At 46.8% G+C, this 24168-nt stretch overlaps 1 protein-coding gene across 1 annotated transcript in view; it reads left to right on the forward strand.

The window, feature by feature from the left end:
• Positions 1 to 24168, forward strand: part of ABTB1 (ankyrin repeat and BTB domain containing 1) — a 208244-nt gene that overhangs the window by 18638 nt on the left and 165438 nt on the right. The window contains exons 2-3 of the mRNA XM_086939283.1: positions 14278 to 14340; positions 18102 to 18157. Coding sequence (XP_086795409.1) covers positions 14278 to 14340; positions 18102 to 18157 — 119 coding nt within the window. The remainder of the gene's footprint in view (positions 1 to 14277; positions 14341 to 18101; positions 18158 to 24168) is intronic.

Consider the following 24168-nt stretch of genomic DNA (forward strand, 5'->3'; position numbering starts at 1 on the left):
TGGGTATTGTCAGGCAGGAATACCCCCAATTAAGGGTGCTCTGAGTGGTTTTACTGGGGCGCTGTGATAAAAGGTTCTTCTTCCTCCAGTAACTCGATTTCCTTGACAGTAGTTGTTGTCTTGAGAGAGGGATCGGTCAAAGGTTGAAGGGGGAACAATCCTCTGAAGTAACTGTCAGCCTCAGTGACAAACTAGCTGCTCTCAGTGTGTCCACCTCCTCTCACCACTGCCTCACTCCTCTACTCTGGGGTCAGCACAAAATGGCTGCTGGTCACTGGCCTTATATAGGGTGGCCTGAGACCTGCAGAAGTCTCTAGTTAGTTCCAGAAGGTTCCCTAATGTTACCCTATGGACCTGTCCTCCAGTAGTGTCCGTTATGGCAGTTGGTGGACACCATTTTAGATCTCTGGAGATCCCTAGATTTTCAAGGGGGATAACTAGGCCTCACAAGTATGAGGGAAGAATGGCGTCATCGCCAAGGAACACCTAGCCCCCTGACAGCATTAAAAAAAAAAAACTACTGATGGACACATGTAAAAATAAAAATAGAAACTCTGGGAGGCTAAGGGGGACAAAAATAAATCATGGTGGTTAGAGTCTTCCCAGAAGCAGACAGGTCTAACACGCGTCCCCCCCAGCTGAAAGTGGGGAGAACTACCCAACCCCTTGGGAGTCCTCATCACTAAGGCGGAAATACCTGGATAGACCGTCTGCGTTGGCATGGTCTGCCCCAGGTCGGTGTTCCACCCTAAAGTCCATTCCCTGTAGGGAGATGGACCACCTTAGCAACTTGGGATTCTCCCCCTTCATTTGCATCAGCCAACGAAGGGGGCGATGGTCAGTCTGAACTAGGAAGTGCGAACCAAACAGGTATGGTCGCAGCTTCTTCAGAGCCCAGACCACCGCAAAGGCTTCTCTCTCAATTGTACTCCACCTCCTTTCCCTGGGGAGTAGTCTCCTGGACAGGAAGACCACGGGTTGATCCAAGCCCTCATCATTTAGCTGCGATAACACTGCCCCAATGCCATGTTCTGACGCATCTGTTTGGACAATGAATTCTCTAGCAAAATCAGGGGCCTTGAGAATGGGAGCGGAACACAATGCTTGTTTCAAGGTCATGAAGGCTCGCTGGCAAGCCTCCGTCCAGACTACCCGTCGGGGTTGCTTCTTGGAAGTAAGCTCAGTGAGGGGGGCCACGATAGTGCCATACCCCTTCACGAAGCGACAGTAGTATCCAATGAGGCCCAGGAAGGCTCGGACCTCTGTTTGAGTCTTGGGGGGCTCCCAGGCGATGATAGCCTCAATCTTTGCCTGGAGGGGCTGCACCGTCCCTCTGCCCACCAAGTGACCTAGGTACACCACCGACCCCTGTCCGATCTGACACTTGCTGGCCTTGATTGTCAATCCAGCCTGTTGCAGGGCATGAAGAACAGCTTGCAAGTGCTGCAAATGGTCCTCCCAGCTGCTACTGAAGACAGCAATGTCGTCCAGGTATGCAGCAGAAAAAGCTTCCATTCCAGAAAGGACCCTGTTCACCAGCCGCTGAAAAGTGGCAGGGGCATTCTTGAGCCCAAAGGGCATCACACGAAATTGGTAGTGTCCCTCAGGTGTAGAGAAGGCTGACCTTTCCTTCGCCTCCTCGGTAAGGGAAATCTGCCAGTACCCTGAAGTTAGGTCAAAGGTACTTAAGTATTGAGCAGCTCCCAGCCGGTCAATCAGCTCATCCGCCCGTGGGATAGGATGGGCATCAGTTTTGGTCACTGAGTTCAAGCCTCGGTAGTCCACACAGAATCTCAATTCAGGTGTGGTGCCTGGTGGGGCAGCCTTTGGTACCAAAACCACCGGGCTAGACCAAGGGCTTCCAGAAGGTTCAATCACTCCCAGCTCCAGCATCTTGGCGACTTCACTCTTGATGCTGACCTTCACCTTGTCCGACAGCCGGTAGATTTTAGACTTCACAGGTGGGCTGTCTCCTGTGTCCACGTCATGGGTACACAGGTGGGTCCTACCTGGGACAAGGGAGAACAGAGAAGAAATTTGCTCCAGGATCTGGCGGCAATCACTCTTCTGTTCAGGAGTTAAGGATGGCGAGAGAATTACTCCCCCCACCGACCCATCCTTTTCTTGGGACGAGAGAAGATCAGGGAGAGGTTCGCTTTCTTCTTCCTCTGCTCCATCGGTTACCATCATCAAGACAACCGCGGGCCTCTCATGATGTGGCTTGAGGCGATTGGCATGCAGCACCCTGTGGGGCTGCCTCGGGGCCTTAAGATCCACCAAGTAGGTGGACCTCCCCTTCTTTTCCAACACCTCAAAGGGGCCTGTCCAACGGTCCTGGAGGGCATTTAGCTCTCCAGGTTCCATCACCCACACCTTCTGTCCAGGCTCCAGTTCCACTGGGTGAGCGTTGTGGTCATACCACTCTTTCATTACTGCTTGGCTGGCCTCCAAGTTGTCTGAAGCTTGCTTCCACAACTTAGCCATTTGGCTCCGGAAGGCCAGCATGTAGCTCACCACGTCCTGGGGAAGCTTTCTGGGAGTCCGTTCCCATCCGTCTTTCACCAGGCTGAGAGGTCCCCGTACAGGGTGCCCGTACAAAAGTTCAAAGGGGCTGAAGCCCACTCCCTTTTGTGGCACTTCCCTGTAAGAAAACAAGAGACAGGGTAGGAGGATGTCCCATTTCCTCCGCAGGCTCTCAGGTAGACTCCGTATCATACCTTTCAAGGTTTTGTTAAACCTTTCCACAAGACCATTGGTTTGTGGGTGATAAGGAGTGGTAAACCGATAGGTAACTCCGCACTCCTTCCACATAGCCCGCATGTATGCTGAAAGGAAGTTAGTCCCCCTGTCGGACACAACCTCCTTGGGGAAACCCACTCGGGTAAAGATCCCCATCAGGGCCCTTGCCACCACAGGTGCAGTGATGGTCCTCAGAGGTATTGCCTCTGGGTACCGTGTGGCATGATCCACCAAAACCAGTATGAACCGGTGACCAGCTGAAGTTGGTGGATCCAATGGCCCTACAATGTCGATGCCCACCCTCTCAAAGGGGGTGCTAACGACAGGTAGTGGTTCCAGGGGAGCTTTAAGCTTCACCCCTGTTTTCCCACTAGCTTGGCAGGACACACACGTCCGACAGTATGTATCAGACGCCACTTTCATTCGAGGCCAGTAGAAGTGGGGGACAAGCCGGGCAAAGGTCTTGTCCTGTCCTAGATGTCCTGCCAATGGTATTTCATGAGCCAATTCCAGTAGAAAGGCTCTAAAGCATTGAGGGACCACCAAGGCTCTGGCTGAACCGTGGCCAGGTGCCTTGGGCTCACTGTAGAGGAGTCCATCCTCCCAGTAAATCCGGTAGCTCCCTTCAATGTTTCCCGCTGCCTGGGCGTTGGCCTGTTGCCGCAGCCCCTCGAGAGTAGGACACTCTTTCTGAGCTTTGCAGAACTCTTCCCGGGAAGGGCCTCCCTCCACATGCCATTCAGTAGGGATGGGTAGGTTCTCCAGGGAAGCAACATACTCCCCTGTGGACTCCAGATCCACCTCCGCAGGTGGTCCAGCTGTCTCACGAGGTGGAGATGTCGAGGCAGGGTCCTCCGGCCTCTTGTCCTTCTCCTCTCTGGCAGCCGGCTGGGCCATTGTTCCAGGCTCCAGCGTAAGCAAACTTCCCCTTCGGGCAGTCGCTGACCTTGTGCTGACACAAGTCCAGTCAGGGGGTCCCAGCATCGCAGAGTGAGTCTGGTACTCCACCCTCCTCCAAGCATTGTGCTCCATATCATTCCCTAACAGGCAGTCAACAGGCACGGCAGGGCTTACGGCAACTCGAAGTGGACCTGCAACCCCTCCCCACTCAAAGGGAACCTCAGCCACAGGGTAGTGGCCCAATCTGCCGTCAGCCATTACGGCGGGATGGAGTACATCTGGGATGACCTGCTCTGGAGACACCAGCTGACTTCTTACCATAGTCATGCTGGCTCCTGTGTCTCTCAGAGCCTCCCCTCTACGGCCATTGATGGTGACCCACTGCTCATACTTAGTAGTATTAGAGGGCAGCTGGGTCTTGGGAACCATCTCCTTATCTCCCAGGGACACTAAGGTGACACCCGCCCGCTCCCCTCCCTTACCCAAAGGCATCTCCTCCCCGAGCACTACACTAGTGATTCCCGGGGCTCTTCCTCCAGTGGGAGGGGGTGGTCTTTTTGGGCATCTCACATCTCCTTTATAGTGTCCCACACCACCACACTCAAAACAATGAACAACCCTTGGCTGCTGGCTTTGGCCAGGGGTAGGGTTGCGAGGGGGGTTACTCTTGGGGATGAATCCTCTGCCCCTTCCTTGCGAAGTATTTTGTGGCCCTTTTGAGAACTCCCTCTTAGTTTCCCCTCCCTCTTTCTTCTGGGGGGCGCTCTGTCCTTGCTTCTGGGAATTCCCTCCAGTCCCCTTAGTCGACACCCGGGTACTAACCCAGATGTCCGCCTCCTCAGCAAGCTTCCTGGGGCTGGTCAGCTTGCTGTCCACCAGATGCTGTCTTAGTTCGGGAAGACACTTCTCGAGTAGGTGTTCCTTGAGTATGAGGTCATATAGTCCCTCATAGTCTCCTACTTCGCTGCCTCTTACCCAACCCTCCAGGGCCTTCCTGGAGTAGTCCAAGAAATCTACCCAGTTTTGTGTGCCCAGCTTGTAGCTGCCCCGGAACTTTTGCCTATATTTCTCAGGGGTCAACCCAAACTTCTTGAGCAGCGCTGATTTCATAGCCGGATAGTAGGTCTGTTCACTCTGGTCAAGGGCCAACAAAGTATCCCTGCCAGTGGGGGGCATGTATTTGTATAACCCACCTCCCCAGTGGACTTCCAGAATTCCATGGGCCCTCAGCGAGACCTCGTAGGCGGCTAGCCATTTAGCAATGTCGTCACTGGGTACATAACAAGCCATAATATCTTTTGGTAGGTACGGTCTAGGTTCTCTGGTGTTGGTTTGGTTATCGCTGCCACCATTCTCTGGTTTGGGGGTACGTAAATTCAGGGCTTGCAAATCCATCTCTTTGATGGTCCGCTCATGCTCCAACCTCTTTTCCTCCCTCACCATGTCCATCCTGGCTAGTTCTATTCTCATCCTCCTCTCCTCCCTCCTGTCTTCTAACTCGGCGTCGGTCAGGCCCCTCTCTGACACGCTACTGCCCACTCTGGAAGGTGTTCTAGGACCTGTTACAAGGTTCTCCCCTCCCGCCTGGTACAGTGTTGCGGTCTCCAGGACAGTGTCCTTGTCACTCTCCTCAGGATCTACCTCCTCCCCGGAATGAGCCTCTACCCATGCCCGGATACTGGTCAGCAGCTCAACTTTTCTGGCGCCTTTCTTGAAAAACACCCCCTGCTGCTGACACCATTCCTTCAATTGGGTCACAGTATAATTGTCTAGCTCTTCCACATTTACCTCCATTCTTATTTGAAGTATAAAATGCTACACAGGAGAAATCCACAGAGTGACCTGAGGTCAACCTCCACCCACCGCCAGAAGTAAATTTAGAAAAATCAAAAATGTAAATTAGGAGGGCCGCAGGGAGAAAACTCCAGGTGGGGTCTCGTGGTTGGCACTGCGTTACTAATAAGTGAGCGTAAGTACAAATCCGCTATCCCACCGCTGAAACACCAATTATGTTGGACCTAGATTACCCAAGCCTACATATGGTAGCTTGGCACAGTAGTGGTCTACAGCTAACTCAAGGCGTTGGCTAAGTACTTACAAGTCTCACCCACAGTAACACAGTGATGAACCACTAAAATAAAGACACAACACCTCTGTTTGGAAAAATACCGTTACCTTTATAAAAATATGTCTCTTTGGATTTAAGTTATACAAGATGCAATATTAGTTTCTTTCAGGAGTCAACATTACACTTTTACTTTAAGAAATTACTTTTCACTCCTCCTGCTGTGGAAAAAGGGCAATAAACCACATTCTTTTGTCAATGGTACAGTAAAGCATAAGGGTAACTCTTTGGTTGATTAAGAGAATCTCATTAGCTTCACACTCTGTAAGGTTACTTCACATTAACATACAATGACACATTACTCCATCAATGAATCTACTGAAAAGAAGAGCAGACTGATAGTGCAATACGTTTTTACAGGTTCATTAATAGGTACTTTACCCCACAGCTCTTAAGCACTGCTCAACTCAACAGCAAGACCTGAATGTAGATGTTCACTGTATAACCCACCAGTTATGTGCTAAAAGGGAAGACACAATGATATTAGTAAGGTTCCTCTCCCTCTGATTGACAGGCACACCTAGCTGATAGAGAATCTACTTCTTCACTTATCACTACTCTGTAGGGGATTTTACCCAGGAACCCTGTGGTTCCCTGCACCACTTCCACCTTTCTTCTCTGAGTCTGATACTGGATCAGTTTTACTCTATGATGTTCAGTTCGCTAACTCGCTTTCCTCGAGTCAGTTTCCCCTGGACAAGACAGTCACTCGCGTGGGTTGTAGCCCCACTGTCCTGCTTCAGTCACCTGGCTCTGCCGCCTCCCGTTCCCACACTACCCGGCTTACTTGTGAGGTTGGGGGCGAGTCGCGGGTGTTTCCTCCACACGCGCTGGAGCCCGGTAACAGACGGCTGAAGGGGGAGGGCAGGGAAGGCTTTCCCCGGCCCAGGCCTCCCTACCGCGTCGTCCGCTGTGGCGCTTCTGCCTCCTCTGGGGGGATCGTCCTCCTGGCGCTCCGGCGCGGCGCTCCTCAGCTGGCGCGATGACTTCCCTTCCGCTGGCACTACTCGGCGGAGCATGCGCGGAAGCGCTCGTTCCTCTTCCGTCTCGGCGCACCTGCTCCCAGGAAGGACGCTAATCTCCACAGGGACGCTGCTTGGTCTCTTCTGGGCCTGCTCGATCCTAGGCCCCTCCTGCTTCGCAAAAGCGTTCACTCGCCGGTCATGCGCGGAAGCGCCTACCTCTTCGTGTGACGCGGCCGGTGCCCCCGGGGTCCCGACGCCGATCGGAGCAGCGCCACTGCTTCTCCTCAGGCACCTCTCACTCCGGCTCCACAGGAAGGATGTGCACACACGGCGTCCTCGCCCTTCAGGGCGCTAAGGTGCCACAGACGCCCACCTTCACCACAACTACTCCACAACACCGGTGAGCACAGCGCTGGGTATTTTCAGGCAGGAATACCCCCAATTAAGGGTGCTCTGAGTGGTTTTACTGGGGCGCTGTGATAAAAGGTTCTTCTTCCTCCAGTAACTCGATTTCCTTGACAGTAGTTGTTGTCTTGAGAGAGGGATCGGTCAAAGGTTGAAGGGGGAACAATCCTCTGAAGTAACTGTCAGCCTCAGTGACAAACTAGCTGCTCTCAGTGTGTCCACCTCCTCTCACCACTGCCTCACTCCTCTACTCTGGGGTCAGCACAAAATGGCTGCTGGTCACTATCCTTATATAGGGTGGCCTGAGACCTGCAGAAGTCTCTAGTTAGTTCCAGAAGGTTCCCTAATGTTACCCTATGGACCTGTCCTCCAGTAGTGTCCGTTATGGCAGTTGGTGGACACCATTTTAGATCTCTGGAGATCCCTAGATTTTCAAGGGGGATAACTAGGCCTCACAAGTATGAGGGAAGAATGGCGTCATCGCCAAGGAACACCTAGCCCCCTGACAGCATTAAAAAAAAAAAACTCCTGATGGACACATGTAAAAATAAAAATAGAAACTCTGGGAGGCTAAGGGGGACAAAAATAAATCATGGTGGTTAGAGTCTTCCCAGAAGCAGACAGGTCTAACAGGAAGTTATTCTCAATTTGCGATTCGCAATTTGAGAATCGTAAATTGAGAATAATTTCAAGGGAGCAGGGGTGTCCACAGGACGCCCTGTTTGACCCCTGAAATTAGGATGGGTGCACATGTGGCGCACATACATGCCCTAAGGGCATGTATGTGCTTCACATTGCACTTTGAAAAATGCAATAAAGTGCATTTTTCAAGGAATTCGCAAATTACCACCAACTTGAAGTTGGTGGTAATTTGCGATTCCTTAAGGCCAGTTTGCATTTTTTTATGCTTCTTACATTGCATTTAAGGAATCACAAAATGTGGAGTTCCTTAAATGCAATCACAAAATAAGGAATTGCAAATTTTGCGATTCCTTATTTTGCACGCAGATTTCTTTCATACATACCATTTAGCACTAATGCCTTCGCAAAAGCCGAAAGTCTGCGAATTTCGGCGTTTGCGAACGCATTAGTGCTTGATACATATGGTCCACAGTGACTAATAAATGACACACAAGTTTAAAGGAGATCCCCACCAATTTTAGAAAAATAAGCTTCATTATGGATTTATTTTAAGACCAAGATGTATGTTAAAAGATAAGTATGTTTTTCAATAAAAATAATTTTCACATTCAAAAGTGGACTTTTAGGGCCAGATTATGAGTCTGGCGGTCCGTGGACCATCAGACTCGTGGGGCGCAGCAGCGGTGGTCTTCCCGACTGCCCGATTACTACTCGGATGGTCAGACCACCATGGAAACTGCCAGGAAACCGCTGTTCCCTGGAGGTGGCGCGGTGGTCCAGAGGCTGCAATATGCGGTCCCACCAAACATATGAGTTTCCTCTCCACTCGTGTTTCATGGCGAAAACCTTGGGGGAGAGGAAACAGAGGGGGCCATACAGTGCCCCCTGGTGCCTCACACCCTGTGTATGCACACAAGTTCCTGAATGGCCTTGACTTTCAAGTCCAAGCCGTGCATGGAACTGTTTGTGGCGTTCCCATTGCCGTGCCTGTTTTTAAAAGCATCGTCATGGGAACGCCCCAAAAAAGCCCGCTAGACACAAGTTACACTCCTAATCTGGTGTTGTATTCCGCTTTAGGTGTCTGTATATAGGTTTTCCTGAAACATGTCCTTATATAGGCACAATTCTCATTGCCCTTATATAGGCATAAGATCCCAGTCCTTATTTAGACATTAGCCATGCTATCCAAATACAGGCATGGTCACCTACATCCGTCCACCCCAACGTCACAACGAGTTCTTAGAAACCAGACCCTTAAGCTCTTGGGAGTTCCCCTAGCACAGGATTATTGATTTCTCCAAGAACTCATTTATTATGCTTGAACCGCTATTCCTTAAGGGTTCGTTCCTGACGTCTTCCTCTGCCCGACTTTACGTCAATGCTAACATTCCAAGGCACCTACCAGGTATAAATATACCTTCCCTTGCCCAAGCAGTGTGGGAGGAGACCTCGACTTTAGAGGAGCCCCTGTCCCAGCCTGACGCACTGACAAGAGACGCTGTCATCCCGCTCGCAGAGAATCCAGCTTCCAGTGTTCTGACTCCCTTCGCTGGGTGTTAGAGTTCGAGGCCCGGAAAGAGATTCCCACCTCTCATTCTCAAGGTATGGAGCTGACTAGAACCTAGAGCAGAGGTCTTCAAACTTTTTGATGCCGAGACCCCCTTGTAAAATCTTTTTAGGGGTAAGGACCCCCTTCTGACAAAAGTTTCTAGAAACTGGTACGCCTCATCATCATCTTTTGACAACCATAAATGCGCCTGTTAGACCTCATCACATCCATCCATCATTCATCCACCCACACTTTCACACATCCATCCATGCATCATTCATCCATGCAACCTTTTATCCATCCATACATCCATCCACCCTTTCATCCTTCCTTCCATCCATCCACCCTTTCATCCATCCATCCATCCATCCTTCATTTATCCCCCACCTTTTCACACATCCATCCATGTATCATTCATCCTTGCAATCTTTTATCCATCCATTCATCCATTCTTCATCCACCCACCCTTTCATCCACCCACCCTTTCATCCATCCATCCACTCATCATTCATCCCCCCACCTTTTCACACATCCATCCATGCATCAATTATCCATGTAACCTTTTATCCATCCATACATCCATCCATCCTTCATCCGTCCACCCTTTCATCCTTCCTTCCATCCATCCACCCTTTCATCCATCCATCCATCCTTCATCCGCCCACCCTTTCATCCTTACAACCATACATCCATCTTTTACCCATCCACCCTTCCATCCATCCATCCATCATCCATCCACCCTTTCATCTTTCCATCCATACATCCATCCTTTACCCATCCACCCTTCCATCCATCCACCCATCATTCATCCACCCACCTTTTCACACATCCATCCATCATTCATCCATGCAACCTTTTATCCATCCATACATCCATCCACCCTTTCATCCTCCCATCCATACATGCATCCTTAATTCATCCACCCTTTCATCCATACATCCATCCACCCACCCTTTCATCCATCCACCCACCCATCATTCATCCTCCCACCTTTTCACACATCCATCAATGCATCATTCATCCATGCAACCTTTTATCCATCCATACATCCATCCATCAGTCCACCCTTTCATCCTTACATCCATACATCTATCCTTCATCCATCTATTCTTCACCCATCCACCCTTTCATCCTTACATCCATACATCCATCCTTCATCCATCCACCCTTTCATCCATCCATCCATCCTTCATCCGTCCACCCTTTCATCCTTTCATCCTTACATCCATACATCCATCCTTCATCCATCCACCCTTTCATCCTTCCATCCATACATCCATCCTTTACCCATCCACCCTTCCATCCATCCACCCATCATTCATCCCCCACCTTTTCACACATCCATCCATGCATCATTCATCCATGCAATCTTTTATCCATCCATCCATACATCCATCGTTCATCCATCCACCCTTTCATCCATCCATTCACCCATCATTCATCCACCCATCATTCATCCACCCATCTTTTCACACATCCATCCATCCATCCATCATTCATCCATGCAACCTTTTATCCATCCATACATCCTTTATCCAGCTACCCTTTCATCCTTCCTTCCATCCACCCTTTCATCCATCCACCCTTTCATCCACCCATTCATCATTCATCCAACCACCTTTTCACACATCCATCCATCATTCATCCTTACATCCATCCATCCACCCATCATTCATTCACCCACCTTTTGTGTGCCTTTCTCATGGGGGAGGGGGGGGTCAGTATCTCGCTGCATGTTTTTCCTTCTTTCCCGATCATGGGAGGGCATCTCTGTGCCTCCCGGCTGGGGGCAGGGGATGTGTCACGGGACGCGCAATATCCATTGACCTCAAAGGGCAGGCTACACTACAGCCTGCTCCCCCGGCCCCCCTCCCCCACTTCCCCCAGCTCGAAACGGCTTCAGGGACACACACAGCCACACCCGAGTACTTGACAAGTCTTTTACTTGTTAATGAGGCTTCGATGTTTTTCACACCTCGGTGTGAATTAGGCCTCGCCGTGAGCACCCTCATCAGCCCAAGCCAGGGACAGAATCTGCGACCCCCTTCAAAGGACTCCACGACCCGCCTGGGGGTCGCGCCCCCCAGATTGAAGACCTCTGACCTAGAGGGACTCTTGGCATACTATACTTTACCATACTATAGCCTGCCATCCTATAGAATACGGTACAAAAGGGGGTGGTGATGGACGGAGCATCTGAATCAATCAAACACTCACACCCAGTCAAAAGATCTGGGTTTAATCCATCACCGTTCTTTAGCCCACTCTGCCACCCCAGTTCAGACATGGCTAAATGCAAATCAGTCTGACCCTGTGCCTCATGGGAACAGTCCTGCCCGAACTGCCAAGCCATGTCTTCCCTGGACCGGAAACAAGCTTCCGAGGACCGGCTTCCAGTTGTACTACACGTAGGTTAGGTACACGGGTAGAATTAATTAGAGAAGCATCTTATGAGTACTCGCAATTTTAGCTTGTTATTTATGTATATGAATATAGGTGTCTTAGCTAAAAGATAATGCTAGCACAGTATTATTCTTTCTACTGCTTACGCTGTACATAATATGTCGCATACTGTCTTACGATTGTAACAGCTCATATCTCTTACACGAGAAACACGACTGTTCAATAAATCCTTTTATTGAAACGCCCGTCTATTCTTTCTGTGTAACTCTGAAGAAACTAAGCATGCACGATTAGCTAAGTGAAACTGTTATCTGTTGTGTCCACGATTCTGAGAGTGTTCCAATTCTAAAGGGAAACAAAGTTGTCATGTTTATGCGGTTGCCAGAAACTACTCCCTTCTTGTTTACAATGCGTTTCTAGTGCCCTCTGCGTTAGCTGGCACAACCTAATTAAGTTTAATATACTCGATAGGGGCATACTGACCTCAGTCCTAGGCCAAATCAATAGCGTATACAATTCCAATGCTCAGAGCCTATTAGGGAAATAGGAACTGCACTACACTGGTAGTCGGCCTTACTACGATTTTGGCGGTGCCGCACCGCCAACCTGTAACCGAGCCCTTAGTGCAATTTTCCAGTTAAGCAATGTTAACTAACCTATAGGTGGAAAACAGAATGCAGTTTTAAAAGTAAGTACACCACTTACTAATCCCATCATCTGGGTCTGTGGTCAACACCATGCAAGGTTCAAATTAGTACAAAGACTGCACCACCAGTGGCACAGGGGCAGTTGGGTGCAGAGATCACATTTGGAGTCCTGCGCCCATTGTTATCAAATGAAGACTGGGGGTGATCGAAGTTGCGCTGCTCACAGGTAAGTAAAGCAGTGTTGGGGTCAATCTCTGGGGGTTAAGATAAACACAGGGCAGCCACAAGGCTGCACCAAAATTACACAGTCAGCGGCACAGGGGCGGCCGGGTGCAGAGCGCCAACACAACGATGGGCGCTCAATGCAAATCACTGGGCGAGCTCGGTTTTGGGGAAAGGCTGCAGGCTCGGGCCCGGTGGCTGAACGAAGAAATCCCACAGCTGCCCAGGTAAGCTCCCAAAGGCCCAGGGGCTTCAAGTGCAGGGGTGTCCTTTTGCGTCGGGAACAACCTACTGGGCAGGTCCCGGTCAGGGGGAGTCTTCGGATTGAGGATTCAAGCATCAATATAGAGTCTGGCAGCAAGCAGCCCACAGTGGACTCTGGCTCAGAATTGCTGGGTAACCTTCCCAGGACCGGTGGGCCACTTGTACTGGGGCCATGGGCGCTGGGTGCAGAGGTGGGTCCGGAGGCGGTTTCATGGTTCCTCAGGGCAGAGGCCTTCTGTTTTAAAGTTAGTTTCTTTTTGGACAGGTCTGCTGTCCATGGGAGTTTCTTGATCTTTATAGAAGGTAGACAGTCCTCCCTGGGTTTTGGAGGTCGCTGGGCCTGCAGGACAAGTTGACTTTTGTAGCAAGGGCGAAAGGCAGGGCTGGCACCAAGTTAGTCACTGGTCCTTCTTCTTTCTTGCTGTTGTAGCTTGTTGGTGTCCGGGCTTCGTAGGTCATCAGGAATCTGATTTCAGGTTCTGGAGGTGCCACTTAAATACTAGATTTAGGGGTATTACAGGGGAATGACAGATAGGGACCAATGAGTTCTTTACCCGGGGTATCTACACCCTCTGTTATGCCACCCTCCTGTGGGAGGGGGGAATAGCCCTATCCCTGATTGAATAAGTTCCACCATCTTAAAGATGATGAGCACTGAAAAATGTGCTCCGCTTCGCCTCCAACACCAGAGGAGTGGATGTGGCGAAGGGGGGCACACCTACTATTCTCACTACGTTTTTGCACCAGTTCTCCTACCAAAAGTAGGGGTTTGAACCAGGGGCTGCCAGCTAGCTGCAAAAACAACAGTTGATGGACAGAATGCAGAACAATGTCATACATTCACCCCAGTACAGAGATCTGGCACTAAATCCATCGTTTTTTTGCACTCCACACCACCCCAGTTCAGACATGGCCATATACAAATCAGCCTTGACCCTGTGCCTCATGGGAACAGTCCAGTCCGAACTGCCAAGCCATGTCTTCCCTGGACTGGAATCAAGCATCCTAGGACCGGTTTCTGGCTATCAGCCGTCTTCAGCCAGGATAGCTTGACTCCAGTGGTGTGGAGAGCACAGGACTCACGTCTGAGCATACCCGTCCCACTCTGGGTGACAAATGCAAAAACAACAATTGATGGACAGAATGCAGAACAATGTCATACATTCACCCCAGTACAGAGATCTGGGCCTAAATCCATCGTTTTTTTGCACTCCACACCACCCCAGGAGTCAAGCTATCCTGGCTGAAGACGGCTGATAGCCAGAAACAGTGGTACAAAAGGGGGTGACAGAAACCTCTTATTGAAGGGTAAGTTTCACTAGGAAAATATTTACAAGCACAGTGATCTGCACACATTTTTCATTGTGAAATTCTGTTTGTCACTTAATATGGCGTTATTTGTTTTGTTTCTTGCAGATATCTTGTTGAGCAGAGAGACGTGGAACTGAATGTCCGGGATAAATGGGACAGTACTCCTTTGTAAGTTCTGTTAAAATGCTTAGACCTACAGAACCCGAGATCTATGCAGGGCTGTTACCCATGTTTTCCGAAACCTTTCCGGAATTGCTCCATATATGCTATATGCCTCAGGCTTTGTGAGGAACATTCGTTTTTTAAAAACTATTGGTAAACATTGGTTCAGATATACATAGCAGAGCATTCCATCATACTAGTTATTGACATCACATATTTACGAGTTTTACCACTTCTGGAGAATAAGGGCCTCCTATACAAAACCCTTTTGCAATCACAGACCCTACGATTAAAAGATTCATGGGGTTAACGCAGAAGGGCTTTTGTTTGTGGCGAATCTCAAATAGGAGGGGGATGTAAAAGGGGCATTAACCTCTTATTTTCGATTCAAGATATAATGTATCAATGGTTTACAAATGCAGTTGCTATGTCAGTCCATTGATGATTTACTGACCGCTCAAGTTGGGTGGAACTGATTCGCAATGGGGGAGGGATCAGCATAAGACCCCGACCCCTTGACCTTGGGACTCGATTAGACAGCCTTGGAGGAAGCGGCAGAAGTCCAGGGGACCACTGTCTGCTCCCCATGAAGTTGTCTACCAGTCGGTCATAGGGATAGCAAATTGCGACCTTCCTAATGAATATTATTTAGGCAGGTCATTTTGCAACCATTCATTGCTCAATTTGTGACCACGTACTTAGTCACTTTGGGTTGTTATTCTAAATCCCTCCGATGTATAGCTAAAACCTACGCTCTAAATGCACTAATTTCCAGAGGATTCCTATAATAGACGGGGGCTAGTCGAAATTTATTGGGGTTGAAGACCAGACAGCAGTGAGTATTTTTCCATTGTAAGAAAGAGCCTCCCTGTTCTCGAGTATTCTTAGCTGTCGAGAATGAAGATGGGGATAAGAGCATTGTTAAGGCTGAGATGTCTACAGTTTAGTAAGGTCCACATGGAGAAAATTAATGGAGAAAGGTCTATTAACTAGGTATATAGGAACTGTTTACAAGTGGGACCAGGGCAGGATTCTTAACCTGTGTTGTGGACCGCAATGTCTACTCATGGGGGTCTGCGACTGTTTAGAAAAAGAAATATTAGCAGATTTATAAAGTAAATACATATAAAAGAAAATTAAATTTGAAAATGATAAAATGCTCTGTGAATGAAATTGGAGGTTGGAAATTAAGTTGGATCCTTATCTTGATCTGTGGGAGTAGTATACGTAAGTCAAACAGTGGCATGGAGGGTTGGTGGTCTCAATTGAAGCGCTGGTTTTCACTGACAAGAAAGGAGGATACATTAGGAATAAAAAAAGACAAAGGGGTACGCTAGACTCTAGCAAATCACTTTGTCTTTTAGCAATAAAACCACGTTTTGAAAACCTCCAATCTCCAATGTTCCCTCTAAAATTTCGATCTTTGTATATTCTTTTATTTGTGAATGTAATAAGATGTCTTATAGTGTGTGCATTTGTTAATGTGTACTTGTTTTGATCGTTTTGTATATTGTTTTGAATTTATAGTAGGCAAAACTGCTTAGGATGGAGTCTTCAGCTTCAACTGTGATTCGGGGGGGGGGGGGTCCACAGATGTCAAAGGTTAAAAATCTCTGCATTATGGGATATGGGTAGGAACTGATGTCCAAAAGTATGTTTACAGTTGTGACTTTAATTGGGTAGATCGTTGTTCCTTGGATCAGAGTCGTCTGTTTCAGTGATTTGCAGAAAAAGAGTGAAAGCAAGTGCAATTTCATGATTTTCTTTGATTTGATTAATTACATAGATGTCTATGACCGTAAAGTATATAAGGAGTTACAAAGTTAAAAAGCATTATTAGACAATTTCCAACGCAATTTAAATTTCTGCAGGAAGTACCTCTGTGTGTTGGAAAGCTTGCATTAGGAAAAAAGTATTGGCTCCTTAGTGGTGGATGATAGTTTAAGAGCATTATTATGATGGGTCTTGTGTAGGGATTTGATCTTCTATCCCAGGGCAGTACCGTATCAGAATTGAGGGACTTTTTCCAATTTAGAAATCAGAAAAACTGAAGGCTCCATAATGTGTCCGACTGTGACAATGCATGATTTTTCCTGCACATTTTTAAAAGCATATATTTACATATGCTTTAAATTTAAAACTTGTTTAGAATTTCTAATATGTGCTTGTAAACTGTACTGGAGTCCTAGCTCCTATACCAATCTGTTGCATTCATAAGTAGGGAAAAAGCAGGAGACTAGCAAGGTAATTTAACTGTGAAAATTGTACAAAGATTCCCACTTGACCTATATACCTTAAAGACTTGCTGGCTCTTAGTGCCTAACGTCTGGACCACCAACTACTCCAATATACAATAGATTTTGTATTGTTTTTATTACATTTTATGATAATGTTTGTCTAAAACATTTTTTACGAATTCATTTGTTTTATCCAAGCAACATTCAGTACAAAGTTTACAATTTTATCCAAAAATATACATGACAATAACACAATGTATTATACAATAAAATTTACCCATTTTACATCACTCAATTTTCTATACTTACTCTCTGCTTCATACATCACACTAACACATTCACACTACAATTCCTCATTCATACCCCAGCCTGATCTTACATACACTTTAGATTGAATCTTTATTATATCTATTGTATATTGGAGTGGGTGGTGGTCGAGACGTTAGGCCCTAAGAGCCAGTCTTTAGGGTTTACAGGTCAAGTGGGAATCTTTGTAAAATTTTCTTGTTTTTCCCCTTTTTTCCAGACCCATTATAAATTCCTAAAGGGTACCTTTTCCTCTTTTTTTGAAGTAATTTAACTGTATTTTAAAAGGGGCCACAGAGTGTGCATGGCCAGGGATGAACACCAAACATGTAGGCGCTAAGGCATTGAAACCTACTGCTCTTTACAAATTTCACCAAATGCATGTTGGGCTCTGTTTTCTGCAGGAAATGTGCTTTGAGAACTAAATTAATGATAATGTGCCATAACTGCTTGCATTTCTATTATGACACAGGTAAGGATGAGCAACATAATGGGGAAAATGGCCATAACTAGAATATAGATTCCTCAAAGTGTTGAAAATTTGTGATACTTTTATTCCATGAAGTTAGGTTTGGTGGCACTCAGTGAAAAGCTGGAGTGCTGTTGTTGGTGGACTTTTTCAGCACGTCATAGATGTTCAAAAGAAAGGATCTTCTGCTTTTGAAAAGTTGTCTAAATCAGTGAATCTTAAGCTTTTGACTTCAGTAGACTCCCACTGAATCATTACTGGAATCCAGGGACCCCTATGGAGTCATCATTAGAAACCGTGGACCCTTGACCTAAGCACTTTCTAGGATTTGGTCCTCAAAAGAATACACAAACATACAAAACAGTATAAAACAAATGAATGCTCAAAAGTTTAAATATTTTGTTTAATTCAGAATCACACATAGCTTTCATATTTTTTATGTTGCAATCTTATTTGTATATACTTTATTCATTTTAATTGATTCACTTCAATATTATTTAATTTTGTAAAACATTTGCAGTTCTGTGACCCCCAGGGGTCCTCAAAGGACTGGTTTAAATTACAGTTATGCTGCTATCCTAGTGTCCCCGGTGTTGGTGGCTTGTAAATTATATCAGCCTTGTTTGTAAGAGAACCCTTTATGTGATGTTTATGTTTGTGCTTTACTGACTACTTAGTGATTAATATACTTTGTGGGAATCCGAGCAAGCAGCGAGCTAACATATTTTTTTATTGTATTTTCATTTCTCTGACAGGTACTATGCTTGTCTCTGTGGACATGAGGAACTTGTCCGTTACCTTTTGGCCAATGGTAAGAAAAGTAAAAGGTCCAAAACATAACTGACACCCATGCTAAACATCCAGGCTGACCTGTAGATTGTAGGCATTTTACAATATTCAGAGTGCAAGTGACCCTACTCGGATCAGAAAACTAAACATACCTATGTGCCTAGCTAGAGGTGCGTATGGAGGGCTTGTTTTTAGATGTGGCGAGATCTCACTGTTATCTTGGTGACCTATTGTTAACAATTCTTTAAAATATAAATAGAATTGGCTTTGGCTCCACCCAGTGGAGTATTACTCTCTTACCTCATGCTATGGACTCTTTTTTTTTTATTATATTTTTTTTCATTATATATGTTGCATCAGAATGATACATCAGCATAACAATGAACATTAGTAACATAAACTTCTCTATTGATCATGTACTAATACAATGTTTGGTACTCCACATCATACTGCATAGTCGTAATACAGATTGTCAATTCACCTAACCGTACCCTATCTCCCGCCCCACCCCTGCACCCACCCCTGTTAGTGACTGAATTTGTCAGATGCCGTTTATGGGCGCACGTATAACTAAAATTACATAGTTATGGACGTCGTGGGTAACAACAAGTGTATACATTTGGTTGTGCCTGGATCTCCCCAAGCCATGCCCCTCCCAACTTTGTGACCCCTCCAGGCACTGATAGTCAATTAACAATTACCTAGTGGGCGTTCATGGGCTAGGTTCAGACTCAATGACGACAGGCGTTCGATGCGAATGGCAGAGCGCACCTGGAGAGCGGACCCCTCAGCACTGCACCTCAAAAGGCTTAAAAACAAGAGAAATGCCTACTTTAGGAAAATAAAGCGCACAAAGTTGGACTTCTTCAGCCGCCAGTTGGACCAAGCAAAAAACAGGCCAAGAAAACTGTTCGAACTAATCAAGACCCAAACAAAGGCACAACCCTTACAATCAAATAGCACAACAAGCGACACCCCACACTGTGAAGACTTCTCTGCTTTCTTTAAGCTAAAGACTGACAACATAAGAAATGACCTCATCATGGATGTAAGCCGATTCCCCAACCACACAAGAATGGCTAACACTCAACCTAAAAACATGGCATCCTGGCTATACTTCGATACCTACTCGGAAGAAACAATACACAAACTGCTCTGCACCTTGAAGCCCTCTAATCACCTCACAGACCCTCTACCTGCTAATGCTGTAAAAGACTTCATCCCCTTGCTCCTCCCTCTCTGGACCAAAATCATCAACTGCTCCCTGCAACAAGGCCTCATCCCAGACTCCCTCAAGGTGGGGCAAGTCACGCCTATACTCAAGAAACCTACAGCTGATCCGTCTGACCTAAACAATTACCGGCCCATCACCAATATCCCCACCCTGGCCAAACTGCTGGAGAAATGTGTCCAACTCCAACTAACAAGACACATTGACCAATTTGACCTCCTCAACTCTCATCAATCAGGCTTCCGAGCGAAACATAGCACGGAAACAGCTATGACACACATAATTGATGACGCCCTCCAAATTCTTGATCGCAATGAGTCCTGCCTCCTCATCCTTCTTGACCTCTCGTCAGCTTTTGACACGGTCAAACATGAGAACTTGCTGGAGCTGCTAAGCACTAGAATGGGTCTATCGGGAACGGTTCTCAAATGGTTTTCGTCCTTCCTTCACAACCGGTCTCAGAAGTTCAAGATCGACAATGTGCTATCTTCACCTGTGCCTGCCGATCTAGGTGTTGAACAAGGATCCTCCCTCTCCCCCACATTATTCAACCTCGTCATGGAACCACTCGCCACCTTGCTCCAAGCTTCCAATGTCCAATTCCATATGTACGCCGACGACACACAACTGTACCTAAAGCTTCAATCTCCGGAAGATATCAAACATCTGAATTCCACGCTTATTAACACTCAATCTTGGCTAGCCGATAATCACCTCAAACTAAATGCTCTGAAAACTGAGTTCCTTCTCATCTCACCCCCGGCGAAAATTTCCACCACCCAAACATGGCTCAACAACCTAACAGCACTCAATGTCCAACCCACCATCGTGGACTCGGCGAAATCCCTAGGCATCACACTAGACGCCAAGCTCAACATGCAGCAGCACGTCAGCAAAGCCACAAAAGCAGCTAATTTCCAAATCAACACGCTGAGGAAAATTAAACCCTTCCTCCCTACTGAAGACTTCCAAACTGCTGTACAAGCATTAGTCATCCCTCGAATAGACTACGGAATTGTGGCCCTCAGCGGACTCCCGCTATCCACAACAGCACCCTTAAGAGCCTCCCTGAACGCTGCCGCAAGACTCATTACTGGCTCAAGAAAACATTCGCATATTTCCCCAGACTTAAAGTCCCTAAAATGGCTGCCTTTTGAAGCCAGAATACAACTAAAAACTGCAGTTATGACACACGCGGCCGTGCACCACAATGCACCCAACTACCTCGCTCAAAAGTTGTCTATATCAGGAGGTTCGAGATCCAATAGAAGCTCAAAAAATCTACTCCTGAAACCCCGTAGATTCCGGAAAGAGAAAACTTATAAGCGCTCCTTCTCAGGAATGGCACCCAGGATCTGGAATGCGCTCCCTCCTGAAACCAGGCGTATCTCCTCCACTGCACTCTTCAAGAAAGAGGTGAAAACCATCCTTCTGGCCAAGATCTCCTGAACCTTATAGGTGCTGGATCAGAGACTCTGCATTGCCTTGTGTCAATACTCACCTTGTCCTTTGGCACTATACCTCTACTTGATGGAGACACTACTACGCTACTTTCTTACAATATATGATACAGGTTGGGTCACTGATTCACCCTCCCGGTTGCCCCCACTCCGTGCTCTCTCTCTACTAAAACACTGGTATAAGCCTTCCACACACCCAAAGTGTACCTGAACACCTCTGTAGTGGGATCAATGACTTGTGCCGTCTTATACTACCTGTTTACCTGATTGTATATTGATATGTTTTTTGTATGTTATTATTATCCTTTCATGTTAGTGACTACCACATTGCTCCCATTACCCCTGTTCATTCCTACTGCCCCTACCATGTCATTGTGAAGCGCTCTGATATCTGTAAGGATCTTGTTCGCGCTATATAAAACTTTGAATAAATAAATAAATAAAAATAAATTCTGCCTTCCAAGAAGTGCTTCTATTGGAAGCCAGAGGCACTATTTTACACATGAAAGGTACTCAATCAACACACTGCTTTCCACATTTACTTGTTTATTTTCTACTCACATTTTTGCCGCTCCCACCACCCCCTCCTCAGCAACAGCAAAGCCAGCAGGGCTTACTTTATTGAGTACAAGATCATTATGTGGACAGTATTTGAGAATACATTGTCACATTAAAGCCAAACATATTACTTTGCATTGCTTGTTGAATCAGGTTCCTTTTTAATTTTTGTTTCTTTTATAAACATTGCAGCTTTGTAATCGGCAAATATATTTTGGGGCAAGGTCATCCATCCGTTTTCTGGTTTAACTATTTTTATTTTAACATACAACCTAATAAAGTGCACTGGCATGTAACAGTTGCAGCCATATTTGTTGTCTAGTGAGGAACCAAGGGGAGTCTTTGATGTCATGATTAACATCTTGCTTTCCAAACTTTGGAGCTCTTGTTGATGTGTTTGAGTAGCTTAATGCAGATCAGAAGTCATGCGGATTTTGGATCCATCTCCAAGGTCGACTTCCATGCTGCTTTCCTGGAGACCAGATCTCATTGTCTTGAGTTCCTCGTTTAGGATAAAAGAGTCCCAGTATTTGTCCTTGCTTAGCCTTTTGCACTGCTGGTCAGTGGAACACCCTCTAATCAGCACCAGATACTAGCCCTATGCTGAACTGCGTGTTTCTCCAGATAAAGCACCGCTGTTTCCAAAGCTACACTGTTTGCAAGTGCAGGAATTCCTGGGATTCTGATTTTATTGGCTGTGAACTCATTCTCTACCTCCAGCTAAAGTCTCGCCAAATCGGTACCTTTCTCTAAACTGTGGCTGCATTCAACCATTTCAACATGCTTCCACGCTGCCGGATTCATCGTCACCAGTTCACCTTCCATCCCTTTGACCTTGTGGTCGGTGTTTGACCAGCAGTTCTTGATCTCATCGAGAGACCCTTCTAGTGATTCTCTGCTTTTCAACGTGTTTTGTAGTGCCTTCATGGTTGGCATAACCAGAGATTCACCCTGACTGACATTCACTTATCTGTGCTACCTGCTTCACCATCAAACACATCCAGGGTTCTGGGTACAAATGTTATCCTTCCGCTTTGTGGATTTTGACTTGTCCTCATTGGAGGCTTCAGGGAAATGCAGGATGGGCCTTTACCACCTCCATTTTTCCAGTAAAAAAACAGGCTTCACTTCATGGGGCGGTAGGCACCCTCACCTATCACAACCCATCCCCCCCCATCCTCCCCTCCTCCCACTGAAACTGGCCACTATCCCCCTCCCTGCTGCTCCACAATCCAATTTGTGCACGACCCTCCAATGTGCCCCCAGATCTCTAAAGAATTCCTCTGTGGAATGCACAACGATCCACGCCAAGTAAGGGAAGCTTCCTCCTCCTATGTTGCCTACTGGCTGGCCTTTGATATGCCTGCCTCTGATTTACTCGAGAGTGCAGGGCAGCAGTGGGACTGACTGCCACCTCAGTCACTTCCCCAGGCACCATAATCTGCCTCAGCAGATTGCCCAATCCCTGGAGGCGGCCCACGCAAAGCCTCCAAGAGTGGCAGATATCTTGAAGTGGCTGACTCTTCCCCTGATCTAGTTAAAAGAAAATACAGAAGAAATAACATTAAAGATGAGATTGAAAGGGCAGTTGACCAGCAAAAAGAATTATGAGGTATGAGCAGTGGTAAGGAGTGTAAGGAGGACTTGAATTGAAGGTAGATATTGCTATTTTGTAATCTTTGCAAATGAATGAATACTGCATAAGGCCGGGTCTGGTGGCTCAGTGGACTAATGCATCCACTGCAGGGGTCTGTGTTAGACCTCATGGTCACAGGTTCAAATCCCGGCTGGTCCACTCAGCCTGTCATCCATCTGAGGTCAATAAAATGAGTACCACTGAGTTGGGTAACAATAAACATCTGTTATTCAGCGCCAAAATGTCCCATCAGGGGTGAACGTGCACTTTGCAAATACACATGTTATGTTATGCATTTATCATGTTTGGCAATTCATGGCTAATTTACAAAGATTGCATTTCAGGTTAAGGTATATTGATGTTTTTGAATTGGTAGAACACTATAAGAATACTAATACATACATTTTTTTCTGAGGCGATGTAATACGGTTTGGTGCTTAACACATGGTGCTATCATTTGTCTTTTCTACAAGAGTTGATCCTTTTAAAAAAATGTCTGAACAGGACAGAACCGGAGACCGGGTATTGACTTCCATGTATAATGCACACGTTAAGCATAGCTTTAAGTAAAATAATAATTAAAGGTAACAGGGACTTGCTGGGGTTTGTGTTCCGTTTCATCACATACCAACTTGTAGTCCAAATAAAAACAAGCATTTACAATGCAATGGTTTCGCCTTTGTTAAAGTTTGAGCTTTTGGTATTGCTTTTGACAAATGGTCTTTTCTAACTTCTTTGAATTATGTGTAAAACGTTGATGTGTTTTACTTTACACAGAAATATGGATTGCCTCTCTGGAAAACACCCTCTCTGCACACGCCCTCTTTACACATGCCTTATCTTCACTTGCCCTCTCTACACACGGCCCTGTGCAGAGAGATCATATGGAGAGAGGCATGTGCAGAGAGGCCGTGTGTTGAGAGGCTGTGTGCAGTGATAGCGCATGTTGAGAGGGCATATGCAAAGAAGAGTGGGGAGGATACAGAGGTAGGGTAGGAAGGCGAAAATGCAAGGAGGAGTGGGAGGTCAGAAAATTGTGGGAGAGCAAGAGAGAGGGCAGAAGGGAAAGGGAGGGCATGTAGGAGGGAGGGAGTAAGAAGGAAGAAGGAAGAGAGGTCAAAAGGAAGAGGGCAGGAGAGAGAGGGAAG

Source organism: Lissotriton vulgaris, chromosome 9 (genome assembly GCF_964263255.1).
Source record: "Lissotriton vulgaris chromosome 9, aLisVul1.2, whole genome shotgun sequence".
Taxonomy (NCBI): Eukaryota; Metazoa; Chordata; class Amphibia; order Caudata; family Salamandridae; genus Lissotriton; species Lissotriton vulgaris.